General features: G+C 51.3%; 1 protein-coding gene across 1 annotated transcript in view; it reads right to left on the bottom strand.

Moving 5' to 3' along the window:
- LOC147249418 (adenylate cyclase type 1-like) overlaps positions 1-2,622 on the bottom strand; it is a 36,667-nt gene extending 34,045 nt beyond the window's left edge. Inside the window, exon 1 of the mRNA XM_086223393.1 lies at positions 1,389-2,622. Coding sequence (XP_086079519.1) covers positions 1,389-2,003 — 615 coding nt within the window. The 5' untranslated portion in view covers positions 2,004-2,622. The remainder of the gene's footprint in view (positions 1-1,388) is intronic.
- Positions 2,623-21,536: the final 18,914 nt, after the last annotated feature.

Here is a 21,536-nt window from a genome sequence, read left to right on the forward strand (position 1 = left end):
CTTAGATTAGACCTCGCAATCCTTGATTAATCCATAGGATGGAATGAACGGCGGCACCAGAACAGGGCGGGACTTCAAGAACAGAGGCGGTACCGTGGACAGAGGCTGCAGCGCCGTATTGATTGGTGACCTGAGACTATTGATCCCGCTGGACACTTAATTTGGAGGATGAACTCCACACAGCCACTCCGTGTGGCTCCTAAAAAGGTCAGAGGTGAAAGGTCAGGGAAGCGGTTAAATCCCACATGGCCAGATGGACGACATGACTTCTGTACACTGCGACTACGGCGCCTGGTAAACAAAACCACACTCCTGTTGACTGGAACTGGTTCACACTGGCTAGGAGCTCAATCGAGAGGCGGGGGATGGGCGCGCATTAATCTGGTATTTTAATCTGATAGCTTCTGGAAAGATAATCAGGAATAATAATTAAAAAAAAACATCTTCTCTCTTTCAAATCTTCATCCTTAGGGTGCCGACTGTCAGCCAGTCAGCAGGGAATTAGCCATGCAGGCTAAAGCCGCCCTGCTGCAGTTGATGAACAAAAAACACAGGACAAATGAAGTTCAGTCTCCTTCCCCTCATCGAAAGCAGGTTTTTCTCCACTGGCGTCCAGGGTGTGTGGACCCACGGACTGGAAACCCCTGACAACTCTGATTCTGACTTGTTTTTTTTGTTTTGTTTTTCCAAAGTAACAAAAATGTAGCAGACGCATCTGGCAGGGCAACAAGCGTTTTCATTTTAAGGTGTCACAAGTTAAGTTTTCCCATCAACTTTGGGGAGGGCGAAGGCCTTCAAAGATCATTAATGAGGGAGCATTTACGTAATGAGTGCCGCTGATTTTCCTCCTTTGAAGATCTAAGGGCCTGATTTCACCTTCGACTGGACTCAAGGACGTCTTTAAGGACCTGGAATGATCAACTAGAGACGGAAAACAAGGCGTCTCAGGAGGAAACGGAGCTGTGACTGAAAACGAAGTCAGAGGAACTGTTGCTGCTCCAGCAGGGCTGCAACCCTCCGGCCACGTGATTCTCTGCTGCTGCTTCCTTCCTGCCGCTTTTGCTCATCAAAACGGCTTCAAATAAACGAATTAAAACAACATCAGGTGACAACGTTCTCGTTCTTGATGGAGGCCGAGTTGTCCGCCTGGAGCCTGGAGCTGCTTGTAAGACACCCCGCCGCCTGGTTCAGCACCGGCAGCCGGACAGCTCCCCCTGCACCGGCTCGTAAAAGTGAAAGTTGCCGTGCTTCCGGGTCCGCCAACGTTTAACTATTTCAACTCCTGGAGTCTCAGCAGCAGGTGTGACGGGGGGGGGGGGGGGGGGGTGTCACCTAAGTGCTTCCATGATATCTTAATTGAAAAGGGGGGCCGCCGGGGCAGCACTTACCGGCCTCCACAGCTTCTGCTTCCTCCCCGTGACCGACGTCGCGATGACAATGAAGTGGGATGCGGCCAGCATCACCCCGAACAGCACGGCCAGCAACGTCCGCACAGGCAGCAGCACGTAAGCCACGAGGGTGACCAGCATGAGCTGCCAGACGCCCTGCTCCGGGGCGGCGGCGCCCTCCGGCTCCGACGCGCCGAGCGCCAGCGGGAACGGGCAGCAGAGCAGCGCGAAGGTGAAGCTGAAGAGCAGCGCCAGCTTGGCGATCTGCTGCAGCTGCGTCACCTGCAGGTACTTGACGTTGGTGACGATGAAGAGCGACAGGAACACCACGCAGTGCACCGGGTAGGAGCCCTTGGACAAGGTGAGGCGCGGGCTGGACAGCAGCTCCACCAGGGACAGCGACGACGCGGCCACGATGAGCACCGCCAGCGCCTTGAGGGTGGCGGTCTGCTCCAGCTTCAGGTTGTAGCTCTGGAAGAGAGCCTCCAGCTCCTGGCTGTTGAACTCGTCCTCGCAGGCGATGGCGCCCAGGGGTGCACCGGCCGGGCAGCGACCCTTCCTCCGACGGGTCTTGACTTTTTCCAGTGGCACCTCCTCCATTTTCCGGCCATTCATGAAGCGGGGATGGTGCACGACCCCCTCAACTTCCCGGCACCTCTCCTCCGCTTGGGAATCGAACCGACCCCCTCTGCCGGTTCATGCGTCCTGGGTGAGGAGGAGGGGGGAGGAAGGTGGAGGTGGAGGTGGAGGTGGAGGTGGAGGCAGCGGAGCGCCGTGCGCGCCCTATCCACAGGTTGAGGATTGTTGGTGTGTCGTCAGAAAAGTAGCCTGATGTGCAGCACGCCTCTCCTCTCTCTCTCTCTCTCTCTCTCTCTCTCTCCCCCCTTTTTCTCCGGGCAGGAGGAGCTGGACCGCCCGCAGTGCCTCACACAGGGGCTCCGGCGGGACTCAGGACGGATCTCCGCGGACACCTCCCACCTCAACAGAGCGTGTTTTCCTGACTTCCTCAACCCCCTGTGTCCCTCCGTCGCCCCCCCACCCCCACCCCCGGTGTCCCTCCGTCGCCCCCCGGTGCCTCGGTGAGATGTCAGCGGCTGGACGGCAGCGAGGCGGCGCGGGTGATTTCCCCTCCGCGTCTGCAGTCAGAGCGGCTGTAGTTCCCGGCTAAAAATAGAGCGCAGCACCGGTGGAAGCTCGGATGAAGCAACAATCTGGTCTTTCCCGCATCTCTCACTCTCTCTCTCTAATATTCCGTAGCGGGGTTCATCTCACGCAGACAATTAACGGAATCGGACGCGTCCGCACGGGGAGACTAAAAATAGCCCCCCCCCCCCCCCCCCCCCCACAGAGAACATGCAGGAGAGATGACGCGCATCTTGAGAAAATAACGACGACGAGTGTTTTTTGCGCACATTTGCATGTTTTATTCAGGCGTTATTTATTTGTTTGTTTATTTATTTATTTATTTATTTCTGCACATGGAGGTGCGTGAGTGGAGGTTTCCCTGCGCGCGAGGCAGAAACAAACACCAGGTATCGGAACCTCGGTGAGAGTTCAGCCCTGAGACCAGACTCTGGTCCCCGGTTGCTGTTTAACTCAACGCGGTCTGAATAAACATGCGGGGGTGGGGGTGGGGGGGGGGGCACGGAATGCACTCAGAAATCCTTACATCCGGGCACTTAAGGCAAGAAACTAACAAAAAAAAATCCCAACTTCAATTTGATTAAAAAAGAGGAAATTTGAGTTTTGGTGTGAAAAAATGTTTTGAAAAAATGAAGTAAAATGTTACAGTGGAGGCCCACGTTTATTCGTGACCGATTACGACTTCATACAATGTGAAATGTTGTCACGGTTTTATTCTCGCTGCACCCTCCTGCTGGTAGTTTGAACAAAACTGCAGACGTGTCAGAACTTCCCTCATTTGTGGGATTTATTTGTTTTGGTTCTTTTTAATTAGCAGGCTAAGTGTGGACGTTCGGTCTGAGGAGAAGCGACTCGCCACAAAATGGACACGATTATCAACGGCTCCACCTAAACTTGACTCAAACGTGGTTGAGGCCACTGGGAGCAGCAGCGAGTCAAAACCATGACAAGGGAGTGACACAGGCTGCGTCCCAGTTGCCAAGTACCAACCTACGTCCTCCTCCTACAACCTAAACACGGCACCATTCGGACACCCTAGAAGATGGTGGTGAAGCACGACCTCTGCTGGCGGAGCACAGATACCACAATTAGGTAGACGGCACCAACGAAAGCCCCACCTGCAGGCCTGACTGTAGTACTGCACTCCACTGAGCGCACCCTTCATTCATTCTCTATTATTAAGCACATTAACGCACCTGTAAAGGTGCGCTCACACACGTCGCGTTTGGTGTGAACGCACCTTTAGTCATCAACAACGACTATAAATGTTGGTGTTCATCAGAAAGGGAGACTGTTGGTGGCGCAAACTTGGCTTGCGGGTCCACGAGTTTTTAGGGGACGAAGAAGTCCGCGGTGCATTGTGGGCCATAGGTTGCTCCGTAGGATGCACCTGAACTGACCTACAATGTGGGCGTGTTTAGGCTGGAGTTTAGGTTGAGAAGTAGGTTGCTACTCACGCCAGTTGTGGTTTGGGACAGCCTGCGACCTGCTCTGAGACCTAGGATCAGACCTACTTGGCAATTTGGACGTAGCGACTGAAACACCAACAACATTCTGCATCACGTGACGCGCAAAGTTGGCCAGGAACGATTTACCAGCTTGAGAGCCTGCTAGCGTTAGCAACACACCCAGAGATGAAGCTTGGAGCTGCAGGTACATCCTAGAGAAAGTAAGGAGCCTGTTTGGTAGCGACCGCAGGGTCAGGAGGGAGTGGGAGTGGCGGCTGGTGCTGCTGACGTGCTGGTCCAGTCATGTGACAGCAGCTGGCATGGAGCCACAAGCAGCTGGGGATGTGAAAACACGTGAAGATGCGGTGACTGTCAGCGTTCCCTCAGAGGCCTCAGTGAGCAACAGATTCCTGCGCCACGTCCTGTTGCTACGTAAACGCCTCGTCAGCGCGTCTCTACGTTACTCTGGATTGTTCCATCACTCGAAAAGCCCAAAATAACCACTTTCAGTGCAAATGCGACTCTTCAGAAGACAAAACCAGCAGCGGCGGTGGCCTGACTGGTGACCTTGCTATTGGTTGCTGGCGTGCTCCAGATCGCTAAGATCTCAGAGGAGGGTCAGTGAACCGGCTCATCAATGAAGACGTCAATGCGAAGCACTTCGGAAGCTCCCAACAAAAACACAGTCAATTACCGTGCGGTCAATACCTGCTGCTGTCCAGTGTGTTTTCAATCAATCGGCTGCAGATGGAGGCAGGAAGAGGGAGGACTCGGGTCCCTCGAGGGACGCCACCATGCTGCCGCTGCAGCTCAGAACCCCCAAAATGGCCTCAACAAAAGGCAAAGCAGCAGCAGCACCTGCCTCAGTCACTGTCCACCTCACGCCACCGTCTTTATTGACTTCACCCTACAGAAGCGCCGTTTTATGATGAACTCTCACAGAGGAAAAACGCCTGGGTTTCTCTGTGTTTATGAGGACAGGTCTGTGATTGGTTGAGCTGCACCAACCCTGCAACCAGGCCACCACCTCATGGAGACTCACCCCCCCCCCTCCCCCTCCCAGGGAGCATCAGTGGTCAGATCTGGAAGAGCGAGGACACCTGATCTAACAGGCCTCGGCAGCAGGCGTCGCTCGGTCGCGGCAAAGCCTCACCTGGATGGAGCAAATTACCGGCTCAAACCTCTGCGTTCACACCCAGGAGACGTTCAGAATGGACGTGAGCGCGAGGCGGGAAAAAGGGGGGCGTCTGACTCAGGAGCTTCCTGACTCGTGACTCAAACTGTTACCGTTTTTCCTGAGTAGACTCAGTTTTTTGAGCTAGACTTGATGGATGAGCTCCCTCAGCCAATCAGGGTCATTACACCACATGATGTCATCACCACTCTGATGAGCAGCAGCAGAGTTCATCCTCCTTTTCTTGCCGAATTGATGCGACTGAGTCTGTTCCTCCAGGAGCCGCGCGCGCAGTCGTGGCGACTCCATCAACGTTCACGCTTGTTGGTTTCAGAGACGCAGCTTCTCAGCAAGTGGCCGCATCCGGAAGCTGCCGGACCGCGTGACTTCACACCAACACCGCCGTGATTCCAAACTTTCACCTCGACTACAATAACAAACAACTATTTCATACAGTTTTTCCACTGTCCTCCTCCAACGAGCTCTGTCCTGTAAATGTCCTGGATTCTGAAAGGGGAAGTCTGAACGCCATTAAGGCCAATGGGCACGGCGCCATCGCTAAGTTCTAAAGCCACAATGACGGCGTCATTTCTGCAGGCGTCTGCACCAAACTAAAACGATCTCCCAGAATGCAGTTTACAGGCCAGAGTGTCTGCTGCACCTCAACACCGGACCACGCTGGGGTGCCGGTATCATTCTGATCGACTGTCCAGATAAAATAATCCCTGTTAGTCTAGATTATGATGTGATGAACCTGTCAGACGGAAATCAGGAAGCCGCAGTGTGGTGAGCGGTGGAGGAGCAGTTAAGAACGCGGTTCTGATTCTGGTCCGATGGCTCCCTGGGTACTGGTGGGGGCTCCAGGTCAGAGGGCGTCGGGGCGCAGCAGCAGAGCGGTCAGGTTCCATCCCTCCATTGTTGGCTCCAAAGATCCGATTCAGTCTCACTTAATTGTCATTAAATCTCACCACTCATCTCTGCTCTGGTCCGTCTGACATCCTCCACCTGCGTTACACCGCCTCTGTTCCCTCTTTAATCATTCAGGCTCATTTGCATGTGTATAAGGCTCCGTATAAATATCCTGCGCCATTCAGAACCCTGTTGGAACATAGAATTATTTTCAAAGGCTCATTCAAAGTGCCTCGTCTGCACCCGGAGAAGTGAACAGACATGATACAGCAGCTAGGAAACACACACACACACACACACACACACACACACACACACGTCTCCATTTCGCCCTCTCCTGAAGTAAGTGACAGCTGCAGATTTTTTGGACCGTCCCTCCCTCCAGGATGCCTGACAGTCCCCCGTTGTCATGGCAACAGAGGCAGTAAGGCTAGCGATTGTGACTGCGATGCTGCTGAGGTGTTTCCCAATCTGACACCCCGACTCTCTCTCTCTCTCTCCCTCCCTCTCTCTCTCTCTCAGGTGCTTTGAGATGATGAGTGCAGCTGTTGTGTTTGTATCCACCGCCGTGACACGGCTCCCCTGCCCCGCCGTCTCACTGTGCTCACTGACATTTGCCCAAATTGAGGCTCTGACATGACGGGCAGGGTGGCACAGATGACAGCTTCAGAGGTGACTGAGCAACACAAACAGAGAGGGAGGGCTGCAGTGAGAGAGAGAGAGAGAGAGTGTGAGTGTGTATGTGTGTGTGTGTGTGTGTGTGTGTGTGTGTGTAGAGGGAGTGAATCCATAAATCTATTATAAACTCTGAAAATGTCAGAACAAGTCCAGCACCTCTCCGAACCAGGTGACCCAGAGACAGCTGCTTTGATTCGTCAGCCGTCGCACTTCCCGCATCCACAGCAGGTGATTTCCTGCCTGCCGACCCGGTGTTACAGGAGACAGAGAGAGGCGGATAAACGGGAAGCAAGCAGTTCCTCAGCTCTCCGTGAATAGGAGGAGCCGTCCGCCGGGGCTGAGGAGGCTGCGGCTGCTGTGTTGTTTGCATTCATGCATAAAAAACCCGCTTGCTGCCATTCATACAAACACAATTAGCTCCACGCTTCTCATGTGGAAGACAGGAACAGGCAGAAACCAGCGCTCATGCATAAATGCTGATATTTATACAGCTGCTAAACACCTCTTGAACCTGCATAATCGCCCTGGAGCGCTAAATGAATAAATGCCCACATCTTTACATAATGCTAACATGCTTAAAATGCTACAATGGGGGGGGGGGGGGCTTCTAGTGAAGCCATCAAACCTGCTTTAATGTCTATTCAAACCACACAACAGTTTGTATGTGGGCATCCACACGCAAGAAGATGAGCACAAAAAGAGACTGTATGTTGAAATATGTGGATGTGTGTGTGTGTGTGTGTGTGATAGAGAGAGAGTGAGAGAGAGAGAGAGCGAGCGAGCGAGCGTTATTGAGAGATATTTTTAATTCTGTGTGTCAGCTCCTCTCATCTCCCTCAGCAAGAGACGTCGGCGGGAAGCTGAACAACACTTCCACTGCAACTATCGTTTACACACACAAACACACACACACACGCACAAACAAACACACGCACACACACACACTTTCAGACCTCTTTCATATGGCACCAGTTGCGTCTTTGAAAGTTAAAAAAGGAGAAAAAAAAGAAGAAAAAGCCTGCCAGACTGTCCGTGTTTTTCATGAATTCTCCTTCCCAAGCGCTTGTGAGGGAATTTTATATGAACGCGATTAAAATATGAATGCAATCCTGAATGGCTGAGATTCCAGATGAATCCCCGGTGAATGACAGGATTTGCCTGTCAAGCCACAAAAATAATACGAACAAAAACATCTCAATCTAACACTGGAATAATTGAGGGTGATTTAAAGAGGAAAAAAAAAAAGATCAACAATGTTCCTTATAGGGAGAAATCATCCGTTTGAAAGGGGGAAAAAAGGCAGCTCTTAATTCTCCTGACACCTCTAAGCCACACCGACACAATAATACCTCACCATGATGACAATAATAATTCCCTGCGGAGTCCGCGACCTAATGACTTTCCAAGCTGCTGCTTTTAGAAGCCTATAACGTCACTGCGGACCGCAAAGTAGGATTAGGGTCATCCTGGCGGAATACAGGGCAGGATTTCTCTCAAGTAAAAGGTAAATGGGTTTTACTCACTGGTTAAAAATAATAATAAAAAAAATAGAAGAAAAAAAAGAATCAACAACCGTTGTCTCAATCACGCGCGCGCGGGGGGGGGGGGGGGGGGCATCAGAACTGCTCAATGAAATCATTCCATCTATTAAAGTTCATGACAGAACACAAAGGCATATTTTCATTGTAAATCTACTGGCATCTGCTCCATGGACATGATTGACCTTTGGAACAAGAAGGTCACCTTGAATGAGACCATTATCACCCAATCAACAGGATGCAGCTTTTCTTCTTTTTTTTCGGATGTCCATCTGTTGGAACTCTGGTTGTGCAGTGCTGGTGTAGGTGAGGTGACAGTCAGGATGGCAGACTGTCCAAGACACAGATGACACAGCTCAGGGTGTCATGATGACACCCTGAACTGCCAGTCATCATGACACCCTGAGCTGCCAGTCATCATGACACCCTGAGCTGCCAGTCATCATGACACCCTGAGTAGCCAGTCATCATGACACCCTGAGCAGCCAGTCATCATGACACCCTGAGTAGCCAGTCATCATGACACACTGAACTGCCAGTCATCATGACACCCTGAGCTACCAGTCATCATGACACCCTGAGCTGCCAGTCATCATGACACCCTGAGTAGCCAGTCATCATGACACCCTGAGCAGCCAGTCATCATGACACCCTGAGTAGCCAGTCATCATGACACACTGAACTGCCAGTCATCATGACACACTGAACTGCCAGTCATCATGACACACTGAACTGCCAGTCATCATGACACACTGAGCTGCCACTCATCATGACACCCTGAGCTGCCAGTCATCATGACACCCTGAGCTGCCAGTCATCATGACACCCTGAGCTGCCAGTCATCATGACACCCTGAGCTGCCAGTCATGATGACACACTGAACTGCCAGTCATCATGACACCCTGAGTAGCCAGTCATCATGACACACTGAACTGCCAGTCATCATGACACCCTGAGCTACCAGTCATCATGACACCCTGAGCTGCCAGTCATCATGACACCCTGAGTAGCCAGTCATCATGACACCCTGAGCAGCCAGTCATCATGACACCCTGAGTAGCCAGTCATCATGACACACTGAACTGCCAGTCATCATGACACCCTGAGCTACCAGTCATCATGACACCCTGAGTAGCCAGTCATCATGACACCCTGAGCAGCCAGTCATCATGACACCCTGAGTAGCCAGTCATCATGACACCCTGAGCTGCCACTCATCATGACACCCTGAGCTGCCAGTCATCATGACACCCTGAGCTGCCAGTCATCATGACACCCTGAGCTGCCAGTCATCATGACACCCTGAGCTGCCAGTCATCATGACACCCTGAGTAGCCAGTCATCATGACACACTGAGCTGCCAGTCATCATGACACCCTGAGCAGCCAGTCATCATGACACCCTGAGCAGCCAGTCATCATGACACCCTGAGCTACCAGTCATCATGACACCCTGAGTAGCCAGTCATCATGACACACTGAGCTGCCAGTCATCATGACACACTGAGCTGCCAGTCATCATGACACCCTGAACTGCCAGTCATCATGACACACTGAGCTGCCAGTCATCGTGACACACTGAGCTGCCAGTCATCGTGACACCTGGAGCTGCCAGTCATCAAGACACACTGAGCTGCCAGTCATCACGACACCCTGAACTGCCAGTCATCACGACACCCTGAACTGCCAGTCATCACGACACCCGGAGCTGCCAGTCATCACGACACACTGAAATGCCAGTCATCACGACACACTGAACTGCCAGTCATCACGACACCCTGAGCAGCCAGACATCATGACACCCTGAGCAGCCAGTCATCATGACACCCTGAGTAGCCAGTCATCATGACACCCTGAGCTGCCAGTCATCATGACACACTGAGCTGCCAGTCATCATGACACCCTGAGCTGCCAGTCATCATGACACCCTGAGCTGCCAGTCATCATGACACCCTGAGCTGCCAGTCATCATGACACACTGAACTGCCAGTCATCATGACACCCTGAGCTGCCACTCATCATGACACACTGAGCTGCCAGTCATCATGACACCCTGAGCTACCAGTCATCATGACACCCTGAGTAGCCAGTCATCATGACACACTGAGCTGCCAGTCATCATGACACACTGAACTGCCAGTCATCATGACACACTGAGCTGCCAGTCATCATGACACCCTGAACTGCCAGTCATCATGACACCCTGAGCTGCCAGTCATCATGACACCCTGAACTGCCAGTCATCATGACACCCTGAGCTACCAGTCATCATGACACCCTGAACTGCCAGTCATCATGACACACTGAGCTGCCAGTCATCATGACACACTGAGCTGCCAGTCATCATGACACCCTGAACTGCCAGTCATCATGACACCCTGAGCTGCCAGTCATCATGACACCCTGAACTGCCAGTCATCATGACACCCTGAGCTACCAGTCATCATGACACCCTGAGCTGCCAGTCATCATGACACCCTGAGTAGCCAGTCATCATGACACCCTGAGCAGCCAGTCATCATGACACCCTGAGTAGCCAGTCATCATGACACACTGAACTGCCAGTCATCATGACACACTGAACTGCCAGTCATCATGACACACTGAACTGCCAGTCATCATGACACACTGAGCTGCCACTCATCATGACACCCTGAGCTGCCAGTCATCATGACACCCTGAGCTGCCAGTCATCATGACACCCTGAGCTGCCAGTCATCATGACACCCTGAGCTGCCAGTCATGATGACACACTGAACTGCCAGTCATCATGACACCCTGAGTAGCCAGTCATCATGACACACTGAACTGCCAGTCATCATGACACCCTGAGCTACCAGTCATCATGACACCCTGAGCTGCCAGTCATCATGACACCCTGAGTAGCCAGTCATCATGACACCCTGAGCAGCCAGTCATCATGACACCCTGAGTAGCCAGTCATCATGACACACTGAACTGCCAGTCATCATGACACCCTGAGCTACCAGTCATCATGACACCCTGAGTAGCCAGTCATCATGACACCCTGAGCAGCCAGTCATCATGACACCCTGAGTAGCCAGTCATCATGACACCCTGAGCTGCCACTCATCATGACACCCTGAGCTGCCAGTCATCATGACACCCTGAGCTGCCAGTCATCATGACACCCTGAGCTGCCAGTCATCATGACACCCTGAGCTGCCAGTCATCATGACACCCTGAGTAGCCAGTCATCATGACACACTGAGCTGCCAGTCATCATGACACCCTGAGCAGCCAGTCATCATGACACCCTGAGCAGCCAGTCATCATGACACCCTGAGCTACCAGTCATCATGACACCCTGAGTAGCCAGTCATCATGACACACTGAGCTGCCAGTCATCATGACACACTGAGCTGCCAGTCATCATGACACCCTGAACTGCCAGTCATCATGACACACTGAGCTGCCAGTCATCGTGACACACTGAGCTGCCAGTCATCGTGACACCTGGAGCTGCCAGTCATCAAGACACACTGAGCTGCCAGTCATCACGACACCCTGAACTGCCAGTCATCACGACACCCTGAACTGCCAGTCATCACGACACCCGGAGCTGCCAGTCATCACGACACACTGAAATGCCAGTCATCACGACACACTGAACTGCCAGTCATCACGACACCCTGAGCAGCCAGACATCATGACACCCTGAGCAGCCAGTCATCATGACACCCTGAGTAGCCAGTCATCATGACACCCTGAGCTGCCAGTCATCATGACACACTGAGCTGCCAGTCATCATGACACCCTGAGCTGCCAGTCATCATGACACCCTGAGCTGCCAGTCATCATGACACCCTGAGCTGCCAGTCATCATGACACACTGAACTGCCAGTCATCATGACACCCTGAGCTGCCACTCATCATGACACACTGAGCTGCCAGTCATCATGACACCCTGAGCTACCAGTCATCATGACACCCTGAGTAGCCAGTCATCATGACACACTGAGCTGCCAGTCATCATGACACACTGAACTGCCAGTCATCATGACACACTGAGCTGCCAGTCATCATGACACCCTGAACTGCCAGTCATCATGACACCCTGAGCTGCCAGTCATCATGACACCCTGAACTGCCAGTCATCATGACACCCTGAGCTACCAGTCATCATGACACCCTGAACTGCCAGTCATCATGACACACTGAGCTGCCAGTCATCATGACACACTGAGCTGCCAGTCATCATGACACCCTGAACTGCCAGTCATCATGACACCCTGAGCTGCCAGTCATCATGACACCCTGAACTGCCAGTCATCATGACACACTGAGCTGCCACTCATCATGACACACTGAGCTGCCAGTCATCATGACACACTGAACTGCCAGTCATCATGAGACCCTGAGCTGCCAGTCATCATGACACACTGAGCTGCCAGTCATCATGACACACTGAGCTGCCAGTCATCATGACACACTGAACTGCCAGTGTGAGGATTTCTTCCAGTCAGGGGAAACTCACTGACAGTGATACTCTCCTTTGTAGCAGTGACCTGCTGCCACTGAGCCGCTCTAGGGGAACAGTCCAGGTGAGACCCACTCTTAGATTTGTCACATCTGAAGCTCAGGTTCATTTACATCTGCAACAGATGTGTGGCATTTCACTTCACCTGAGGCGCAGAGCATTTAACACAGAGAACCCGGTAATAACTCATAGTCCCGATGCTAACACGAATGTCTTCTCTTGTCCTGCCTGTTCTGCAAATGAGGTTCAATTGTTTCATTATTTCCAGGCGAGGGAGCAGCAGGTGGCAGGTCTGATCGATGCAGCGAGACAGAGGAGCCCACAGTGACCGCGGCCTGGGGTCGACTTCACAATCAACCTGACACATCAAATATTCAGCAGCGGGTCAGTGACACTCTGAAACCACTCACACTGGAGACAGAGAGCAGGGAGAGCCATCATCACAAAAACTCATTATCACCAGGACACACACACGTGTGTGTGTGTGTGCGTGTACGCACACATGCTTCACACTTTGCGCTGGCACTTATCCCCGACAGATTACAGCTGCACACAGCAAATATTAAATCGGCAGTGTGAAGCATTGAGCCCAATCATTGTTTACAGATCAGAGCTCTCAGCTGGCAGAGGAGGAGCTAATGAGCGGCAGCTAAATGGACAACCGCAGCAGCCTCGCTCTTGCCGCTGCCGATACATCCGACCTTGATCATTAACCCCATGATGATCGGCGAGGCGGCCCCCCACGTTTCTGTGCGCCAAGTGTCACCTTCATCTGGCGGTTCATCGGTCTACCAGTGCATATTCGTCCTGTTCTCAACACGTTCAGCTCCACAGAGGCGGCCATGTTTGCTTGTTGGCAGGATGTCTCAAAAACGAAAGGATGTGGTGTGTTTTCATGGTGATTTTTTTTAAAAAAAACTGGTAACACATAAACGTATCCATGGTTACATCAACAACAGCAAATCCACCCAATCATAAAGTGATCAATCCACCCATCCATCAGCCTATCAATCATTCATCCATTTATCAATCCACCCACACATTCATCCACCCCCTCCCCATCAAGCCACCCACCCACCCATCTACTTACCTACCCGTTCATCCACTCATGGATCGGCTCCTGCGAGGACAAGGTACCTGGAGCCTGATCTCTGTCATCCAGGTCTCTGATCTCAGGATCCATCCTGATTGCTGTCTACCATCCCAAAACTTCACGTTATCCAGAATCCTGTCTCTTACCTCAAAAACAATACCAGTCAGACCCACCAGTTAGGCCTCAAACTGGTTCTGCAGATAGATAAAGGCGCAAGGGCGGAGGCGCCCATCACCTCCTTTCTAAATCCGCCTCTCAGAGATCAAAGCCAGAACTCTGAGATCACAGCGAGACATCAGGAGAGGTTTGGCGTGAGGTAAAAACAAACTACAACACATCCCGACTGCAGCAACTGTGAACGCACAGTTGCGCCAAACTTGACGTGTTTACACCTCACACCCATTTGACAGAACTTGAACAGCTAAATACGTTTTTTTTGGGGTCAAGTATTTCTTCTCCAGTGCGAGAACTTCCTGACTGTTCCCTTCACTGCGGCCAGTGACCTTTGCCCATCTGCTCCCTCATCTTTTTGGATTGTGTGCTGGAGTATTTGGGCAGAATGTCGCCCCTGACGGAGACGGGAAGCGGCTTCTCCCTCCCAACAACAAGACAACCGCACGAAACTGAGCTGGTCGAATTGCGCTCCTTCCTCAGAGGAGCGCGGCTGGGCCCCTTCGCCGCCAGCCGCTCTGACACGGCTGCTGTTCGGATCAGGTTATTCTTCAACTTTTCTGACAGCATGTTTTTCCTCAGCTTCCACTTCTCCTCCAGAGCAGCCTCGTCTTTCATTATTTTCTCCTCATTTTTTTTCTCCTCCATACTCAGTTTCTGTGCCTCCAGTCTTTTCGCGGCTATTTGCTCCTTCTGTATTTTCAAGTGGAGTTTCTTTGACTTGACCTCCCTTTCAGCCTGTTGTCTCTGCCCCTGTGAATACAGTTCATGAAGGCGCGTGAGCCTCTGTCTCTCCTCCTTCTCCCTCTGTCTCTCCTCATTTCGCAGCAGTTTTTTCTTCACGGTTTCCTGAAGATTAAACGCTGACGTGGCCACGGCGGAAAGTTTTTTTTGACGAGATTTCTCCTTGTCCTGTCTCAAGAAGTTCCATCGATGCGTCTTGCTTTCCACTGCAACCTCCCTGTCTCTTTCTTCTGCACTGTCCTGGTCCTCCCTCTTCAGTTCAGCTACCGCCACATTGTCCTTCACCGTCTGGTTTCTGCGGGACGCGCTGCTCAGGTCTTCAGCAGAGTCACTCTGGGCAGCTGAGCCCAGTCCCATGCACGCCAAGTCCTCTGCCGCAAGTGTAGGCCACCACTCCTCCAGTCCTTTAGTCTGCGGGACCAGAGGGGTTGTGATCCATCCGATCTCCTGGCTCTCAGTCTGTGGTTTTGAAAACTTTTTGGTGGGTTCCAGGCGAGTCCTGCGGTAGGCTTCGATGAAGCCAGGGTACTCTCGAGCCTCCGTCAGTGCCTCCCTCCCCATGGGTTTCTCTGGCATGATATGGATTTTTTTGCACGGATTAATCACGAAGGTGGTGTGCACCTGCATGTTGTCTTGCTCTCTGTGGATCCGATCCCTGAAGACGGCGTCTTCTTGAACAGCATTCATTTTTTGGACTTGTCCTTTACGTAGCATGTTGACAAATCAACAGCGCGGTTGTTGTTGCTGTGTGTCAGTTGGTGCTCAACGCAGAAACATTCCTGTTATATTCATCATGCTACTCAGGTGTCAGTGCATTGATGTCAGTCATCACACACAGAAAACAGCGCGGCCCTGCGGGACGCGTTTCTACTCATCGTGACGTTAGCAAAGGCAGCAGAGCAACAACAAGGCTTCGGTTTGACCAGGAAACTGATTGAGTTCCATAGAGAACGGCTGGGAAAAATGGTTCTCGAGTTACAGAGTGGACACAAACACGGGTCTCTGATGTCAATGAGAACCAGGCGCTGGTCCCCAAACATCCAAGGTGCTCAATGACTTTGATCTCAGAATTCTGGATTTGATCTTGTTGGTGGTCTTTTTTGGGGGGTTATCGACGCGCTTCATTCGTCTCATCTGTCATCTCAGGCTTTTACCCTCTGATCTCAAATCCAGGACCCCCAGACCCTCTTTGATCCCGGGGTGTCGTCGCATGACCGGCGAACTCCACCGAACTGCCAGAACAACTCGTAGAAAAAATGTTCCAAAAACTTGTAGTTCCTCTTATTAAGATGAGATGCAGCCGTCCCGTTGAGGTGGGAGCTCCAACTCGGATTGGCGTCGGTAAGAGCCGAGTCATAAACGGCACCTTCTGTGGATAATTTCTCCGTCTGCCGCCATGAGGCACTTTCTCGGGTCCATTTCAGTCGAAACATCAAAGTGACATCATCGAATTCTTAATTAAAATCTCACTGAGTGTTTTCAAAGTCAGTTCTTCTCCAGTTTGCTGTAGGACAGAGTCAGCACGTGTTTTTCTAAACCCAAATCTCCTGGGTGCTTCTCCTCAGCACACACACACACACACACACACACACGCTGCCACACTCCCAGGTAGAGCAGCTGTAAACCCCACATCTGATTACGTTATTGACACCAGGCAGGAAACACAAGTGGAAGCGTGCCTCGTCTCCCCGCGTAGAATACACAGAGGATGAGACTGCTCCATCACATAAATGACATAACGAGTTTACATCACCACTGCTTTGCTGCTGCACGGAACAAAACTGACAGATTAGCACGGCGGAGCCTCGCGACCCATAAATCGGTGTGTTCATGAGCTAAATGTGTTGCAGTGCGCCTCTTCTGCAGCCGCCGTTGTGTCTGAGTGACTCTAAACCCCTGGGGTCTGTGCTACAACTGATGATTAGCATTTACATAATGAATTAAATGTTAGCTGCTGCCTTAAACTGCTGCTTCTCAGCTGTGGGGGGCAAGTTGACCTCCACGAAAACAAACAAGATGGCTTTCAGGGAAATGCTGTGGTTCAGAATGGTGGAAATGATGTTTTGAGAAATGCTGAGGAAAAGCTAGAACCTCGTGTTGATGTTCGAGGAAGTGCTTCTCTTCCAGTCGTTCTTCAGGGTTGGACTGGGAACCTTTTCTCTCCAGCCACTTATTTTAGCTTGAAGCTAATGCTAAGAAGCTAACAACAGCATAACTCTCTAAAAAAAACGTCGTCGTCTTTTTTTTGCCCCACTTCTTCTATATCTAGTATCACTTTGAGTTGAGCTAAAAAAAAAAAAAAAAAGGAAAAAAAAAGTTTGTGGTCACCGTGGTGCCGAGCGTGACCAGGTGGTGCGCCCGCTCCTAGAACTGCAGGGAGTCTGGTTGCTAAGATCGTAGCTCCGTCAAATGGTTTGTGAATCACACAAAACGCGGAATTAAACCCGATGATGCACTTGGGAGTTTGTAAACGATTTTGGACAGTTTCTCTGTTGTTAGCTTCATGCTAAATACACCTGTCTGGCTCTTTCTGCGTTTGGCAGGAGGGACAGGAATCACTCTGAGAAGGTTCAGTGCCTGAAATGAAATCGTCTCTGTTCCCCAACACAAGACTCAGTCCATCCTCTCTGTGTTACAGCTGGACTACACACCTTTGTCCTTCCCTCCTTTTCTCTCCTCCTCTATCCATCCAGCTCCCTTCCTCATACTCTCTCTCTGTCCACCCCTCACCCCCTTCCTATATGTGAGCCTGCTAGTCAACAGAGATTTCCTGCTTTTAATTCTCGGCTGGAGCACCGAGGGAGCATGAGGAGGAGGGCACTAACTCTAAAGAGGGGGGGATCTAAATGTAAACAGTGGCACGCAGAGCAGCTTAAGGGGGCTATAAATAGAGTGATCGAGCAAGAGAGAGATAGAATGAGAAAGCTTTGCTTACGGAAAAAAAATTGCTCCCGACAGTCAGGGATTAGTGCTTCCCTGGAGGATTTTCACTCCAAAAGCCCAATCTGGGGCTGTTGGGGAGAGCACCAGCCTCAGTCATCTTAATTCAGTTAAACCCTGCCTAACACAGATGCACGCATGTTCACACGCCAACACACACACACACACACACACACACACACGAGTGCATGTGTGGGAACGTACTGTGTATTCAGTATGAAGGTGCAGCCACTGGGAAAGAAAGGAGATTCGATGTGAACGGAAACGTAAAAGCAGGTAGATGAGGTGACTGAGCAGCTAACGAGGTGGAGCTGTGTGATTTGGCTGGTCATAAGTGACTCAAAACACACACACACACACACACACACACACACACACACACACACACACACACACAAGCCTCATTACCAGCAGATTACTAAGCACCTGATCCTGCTAAGCTTGTTAAACAACACTGTTGTGCAGCATACACACATTTACTTTCTCTCTCTCTGTCTCTCTCTCTCTCACACACACACACACACACACACACACACACACACACACACACACACACACACACACACTACTGTCTGACCAAAACAAAATAATGGAAACACCCTCACTGATACAGGCTGACATGCACCTATCGTTCCTGTCAGATAAAAATCTGCAGTCAGATTTGATCATTTGTAAAGATGGTGGTGGTGGTGGTGGGGGGGGGGTGTAATGACATCACTGTCACCAGGGTCACGCCCCCTAAAGCAGAGTAAGTTGCAACTGAGTGGCAAAGGGTCCTTCAACGCGTCGGCTGTTGGGGGCGTGGTCAGAAACAAACGGCGCCAGCAGCGAATAGTCGTGTTAGCAGGGTTTCTATTCGTACTGCGGTTAGCGCTTGAATTCAGGGTGGTCTCAGAGAAAACACATAAAAAATGGCTGTAACCATGGAAACCATGCCAAAGGAAATCACCTCAGTTGCTTCCCCCCCCCCCCCCCCCACGGTGGGCCACTAAAATTTCCTGGTTCAACAACATCTCGAGGTGAGCGGCGGTTGCTGTCGTTCACCGCTAACAGCCCTTTAAGCACAGACGTCTCACTCCTTGGACCGACAAATGACTTCACTCTCCATAAATGTCCTCAGCTCTCCACATTCTTACTTCATCAGAAAAATTCCCCCCTTTTTTCCCCAAAATGTTCTGATTTTTCAAAAATTATCCTCCACTTCCAATAAACTCCTTCTCAATTTTAAAAAAAAATCCTCTTAGAAACATTTTCTTTTGCCAAAAAAAAAGTTGTGCTCAATAAACGTTTTCCTTAAGTGTCCAAAACTGAAAAAAAAAAAAAGTTCATCGCTCGCAGCTATTTTTTTTTTTTTAAACTTCGTGTTCCAAAAATGTCTTCACCCTCCAACAGAGTCGCCATGTTCGATGAAGATATTCGTCACGTAGAAGAGACTCACATGAGATGTTGTTTACTGGCCATGCTGGAGTCGAGTGTTAATGTGTTGCTGTGGGAACTGAAGTGTGTGTGTGTGTGTGTGTGTGTGGGGGGGGGGGGCCTGCAGCACTGCTACTCCACACACATTTCACCATTTTTCACACACTGATGAGCAGCACAGGGTTGCGTGTGCCTCATGCACTGGCGTGGATCTCATCTCCACTCTAGATCTGCTGCAGAAAGATTTCTTCTTTGGCTTTTTAATCCTCCGTGTCCTCAGAGACGCATCAGCAACCAGAAGCACCAGCGTTACTCCGGACTGCAGCTCGGCAGCTCCGGGCCTGGTTCAGCCGGTCGTGGAGATTTTAGGGGACATTTACTGTTCCAGTTGACCTTAACGCTTCCACCGGCAGGCAAACAGCCTAATTCATCCCTGCTAGCTGCACCAAACCAACAAGGAAGTGGATCATCAAGGCTAAAGACACAGAGCTACGAGAGCTCACTGGGCGGGGGGTAAAGGTCCAGGTCTGGTCTCCACATGCTGGCTACAGGGAGGTGAAACGAGTTCACCAAACTTTCACAGGAACCCGAAGTGACAGGCAGTCAGATCTTTGACGAGAGCGAGCTGGGCCTCGGTCGTAGCGCCGCCTAATGCCAACGGGTTGCCTCCATGTGACGCACAGCAGCAGCACTTGCAGTCGGCGTGTTCTCTCACGACACCTGGTGGTCACAGGAAGTCCTTCTCAACTTCAGCTCGCCCCTTCATGCAAAGTCCAAATACCAGCAGGTTTGACCTCCCTCGCCGCGGCGCAGCGGTCCACGCAGCACGGCTAGCGGCTACGATTAGGGTCCCGCATTAAAGTGACAGGGGCCAAAAGGTCACCATGGCGGGCGTAAATGCTCTGAGTGTTTTCTAGTTTGGTTTAGACCAAGGATGGAGGTCCTACACAGACATGAGTGTACATGCGCTGATGTCACGTGACGAGCGTTTGACCTGATCTTCAGCCGCCACTGCACACCTGTAAAGTGTCAGCAGGAGAACCACGAACACACGCACGTATTTTTCACCGGGCAAAGTTTCTTTTTCCTTCCCAGAATGAATAAAAAAATAACTGTGAACTGAGTGTGAATGTGGATCAAAAATCGATGGCGTTCGAGGGTTCGTTGGTGGATGAAGAGGTGGGCGTGTGCGGCTCGAAGTTAATTCACTTTCACTGTTTGCCAAAGGAATGAATAAAATATGATGCTCCAGTTGGCAAAGGAGGAGGGAAAAATCCTCTAATTGGAATTTCTGTCGGCTGAATGAGAGGCCGTGAGGAGACAAGACTTTCTCCCTCACACACACACACACACACACACACACACACACACGCAGATATGCATGTATATTTCATGGAACCGGTCCAGGAGGTTCGTCAAGATTCTGGCTGGGGCTGCATCCTGGTGGATGTGGGAACACCAGCATCTGCAGCGATCAAGACGGGACAAAAATGCTCTGTAGTCATTTGCAGTTCAAATATCTTTCCATCTATATTCTGATTTCCACACCCTAATTTTCGGCTCCACCGTTACTTTTCTCCCCGTTTAACGACCCCAGCAGCTACAGAAATACAGAAGGGCAAACATGTGGCTGGAGGTGATAATTCTCAACAAATACTGAGGAAATATTTTGAAATGTTTGTAGAGAATAAAGCTGACAAACTTCTGGGAAATCAGCTCCACCGGTTCCATCCTCCAAGTCACGCAGGCACACGGACAAACACGAGCCCCTGTCCGTTAGAGGTCACCTGTGGGCGCACAGCTCATAAAAGTGGTGGCGAGAGGGGCTTCAGCGGGGAGGAATATAACCGTACTGACGTGGTCGCTGGTGACACAGTGACATTGACGGAGATATTTACCGTAACCTCGCACCGGCCTTGGCTGAGGAGGAGGCTATAATTCTTCTCTTCATAGCAGCTCACTCCAGCCCGGGCCAGCGGCCGCCATCCTCGTAGGAGGGGCGTCAGACTGGATTCCGTCGCTGACAGACGGACGAGGGAGACGTGGTCTCCTCCTTTCCTGGTTCACGTCTGAACGCGCAGAGGTGATCGGACGCTTCTGTTGCATGCAGCTTCAACTGGAGGAGAAACGAGAGCCCAGGCGGAAACTTCAGGTTCTCCTGTCAGTCCCTCATGTTGTAACCCACTTTTTTCTTTCTTTCCTGAATTTCACCACTTGGAGTCACCCACATTTTCAACCCCGACAGACCGCGGCGGACCAGCGGTGTCACGGAACCAAGGATCAGACGTTTTCGCTCGCCGGGATCAGGCTCGTCTCCAGCGAGGCCGGCCCAGCCAAACACAACGTTAAAATAAAGCCCAGAACAGAACACGTGTGTTTTCGTCACATTACTGA

The sequence above is a fragment of the Aulostomus chinensis genome, chromosome 14, assembly GCF_037954235.1.
Source record: "Aulostomus chinensis isolate RoL2024-O1b breed Wild chromosome 14, RoL_Achi_v1.0, whole genome shotgun sequence".
Lineage (NCBI taxonomy): Eukaryota > Metazoa > Chordata > Actinopteri > Syngnathiformes > Aulostomidae > Aulostomus > Aulostomus chinensis.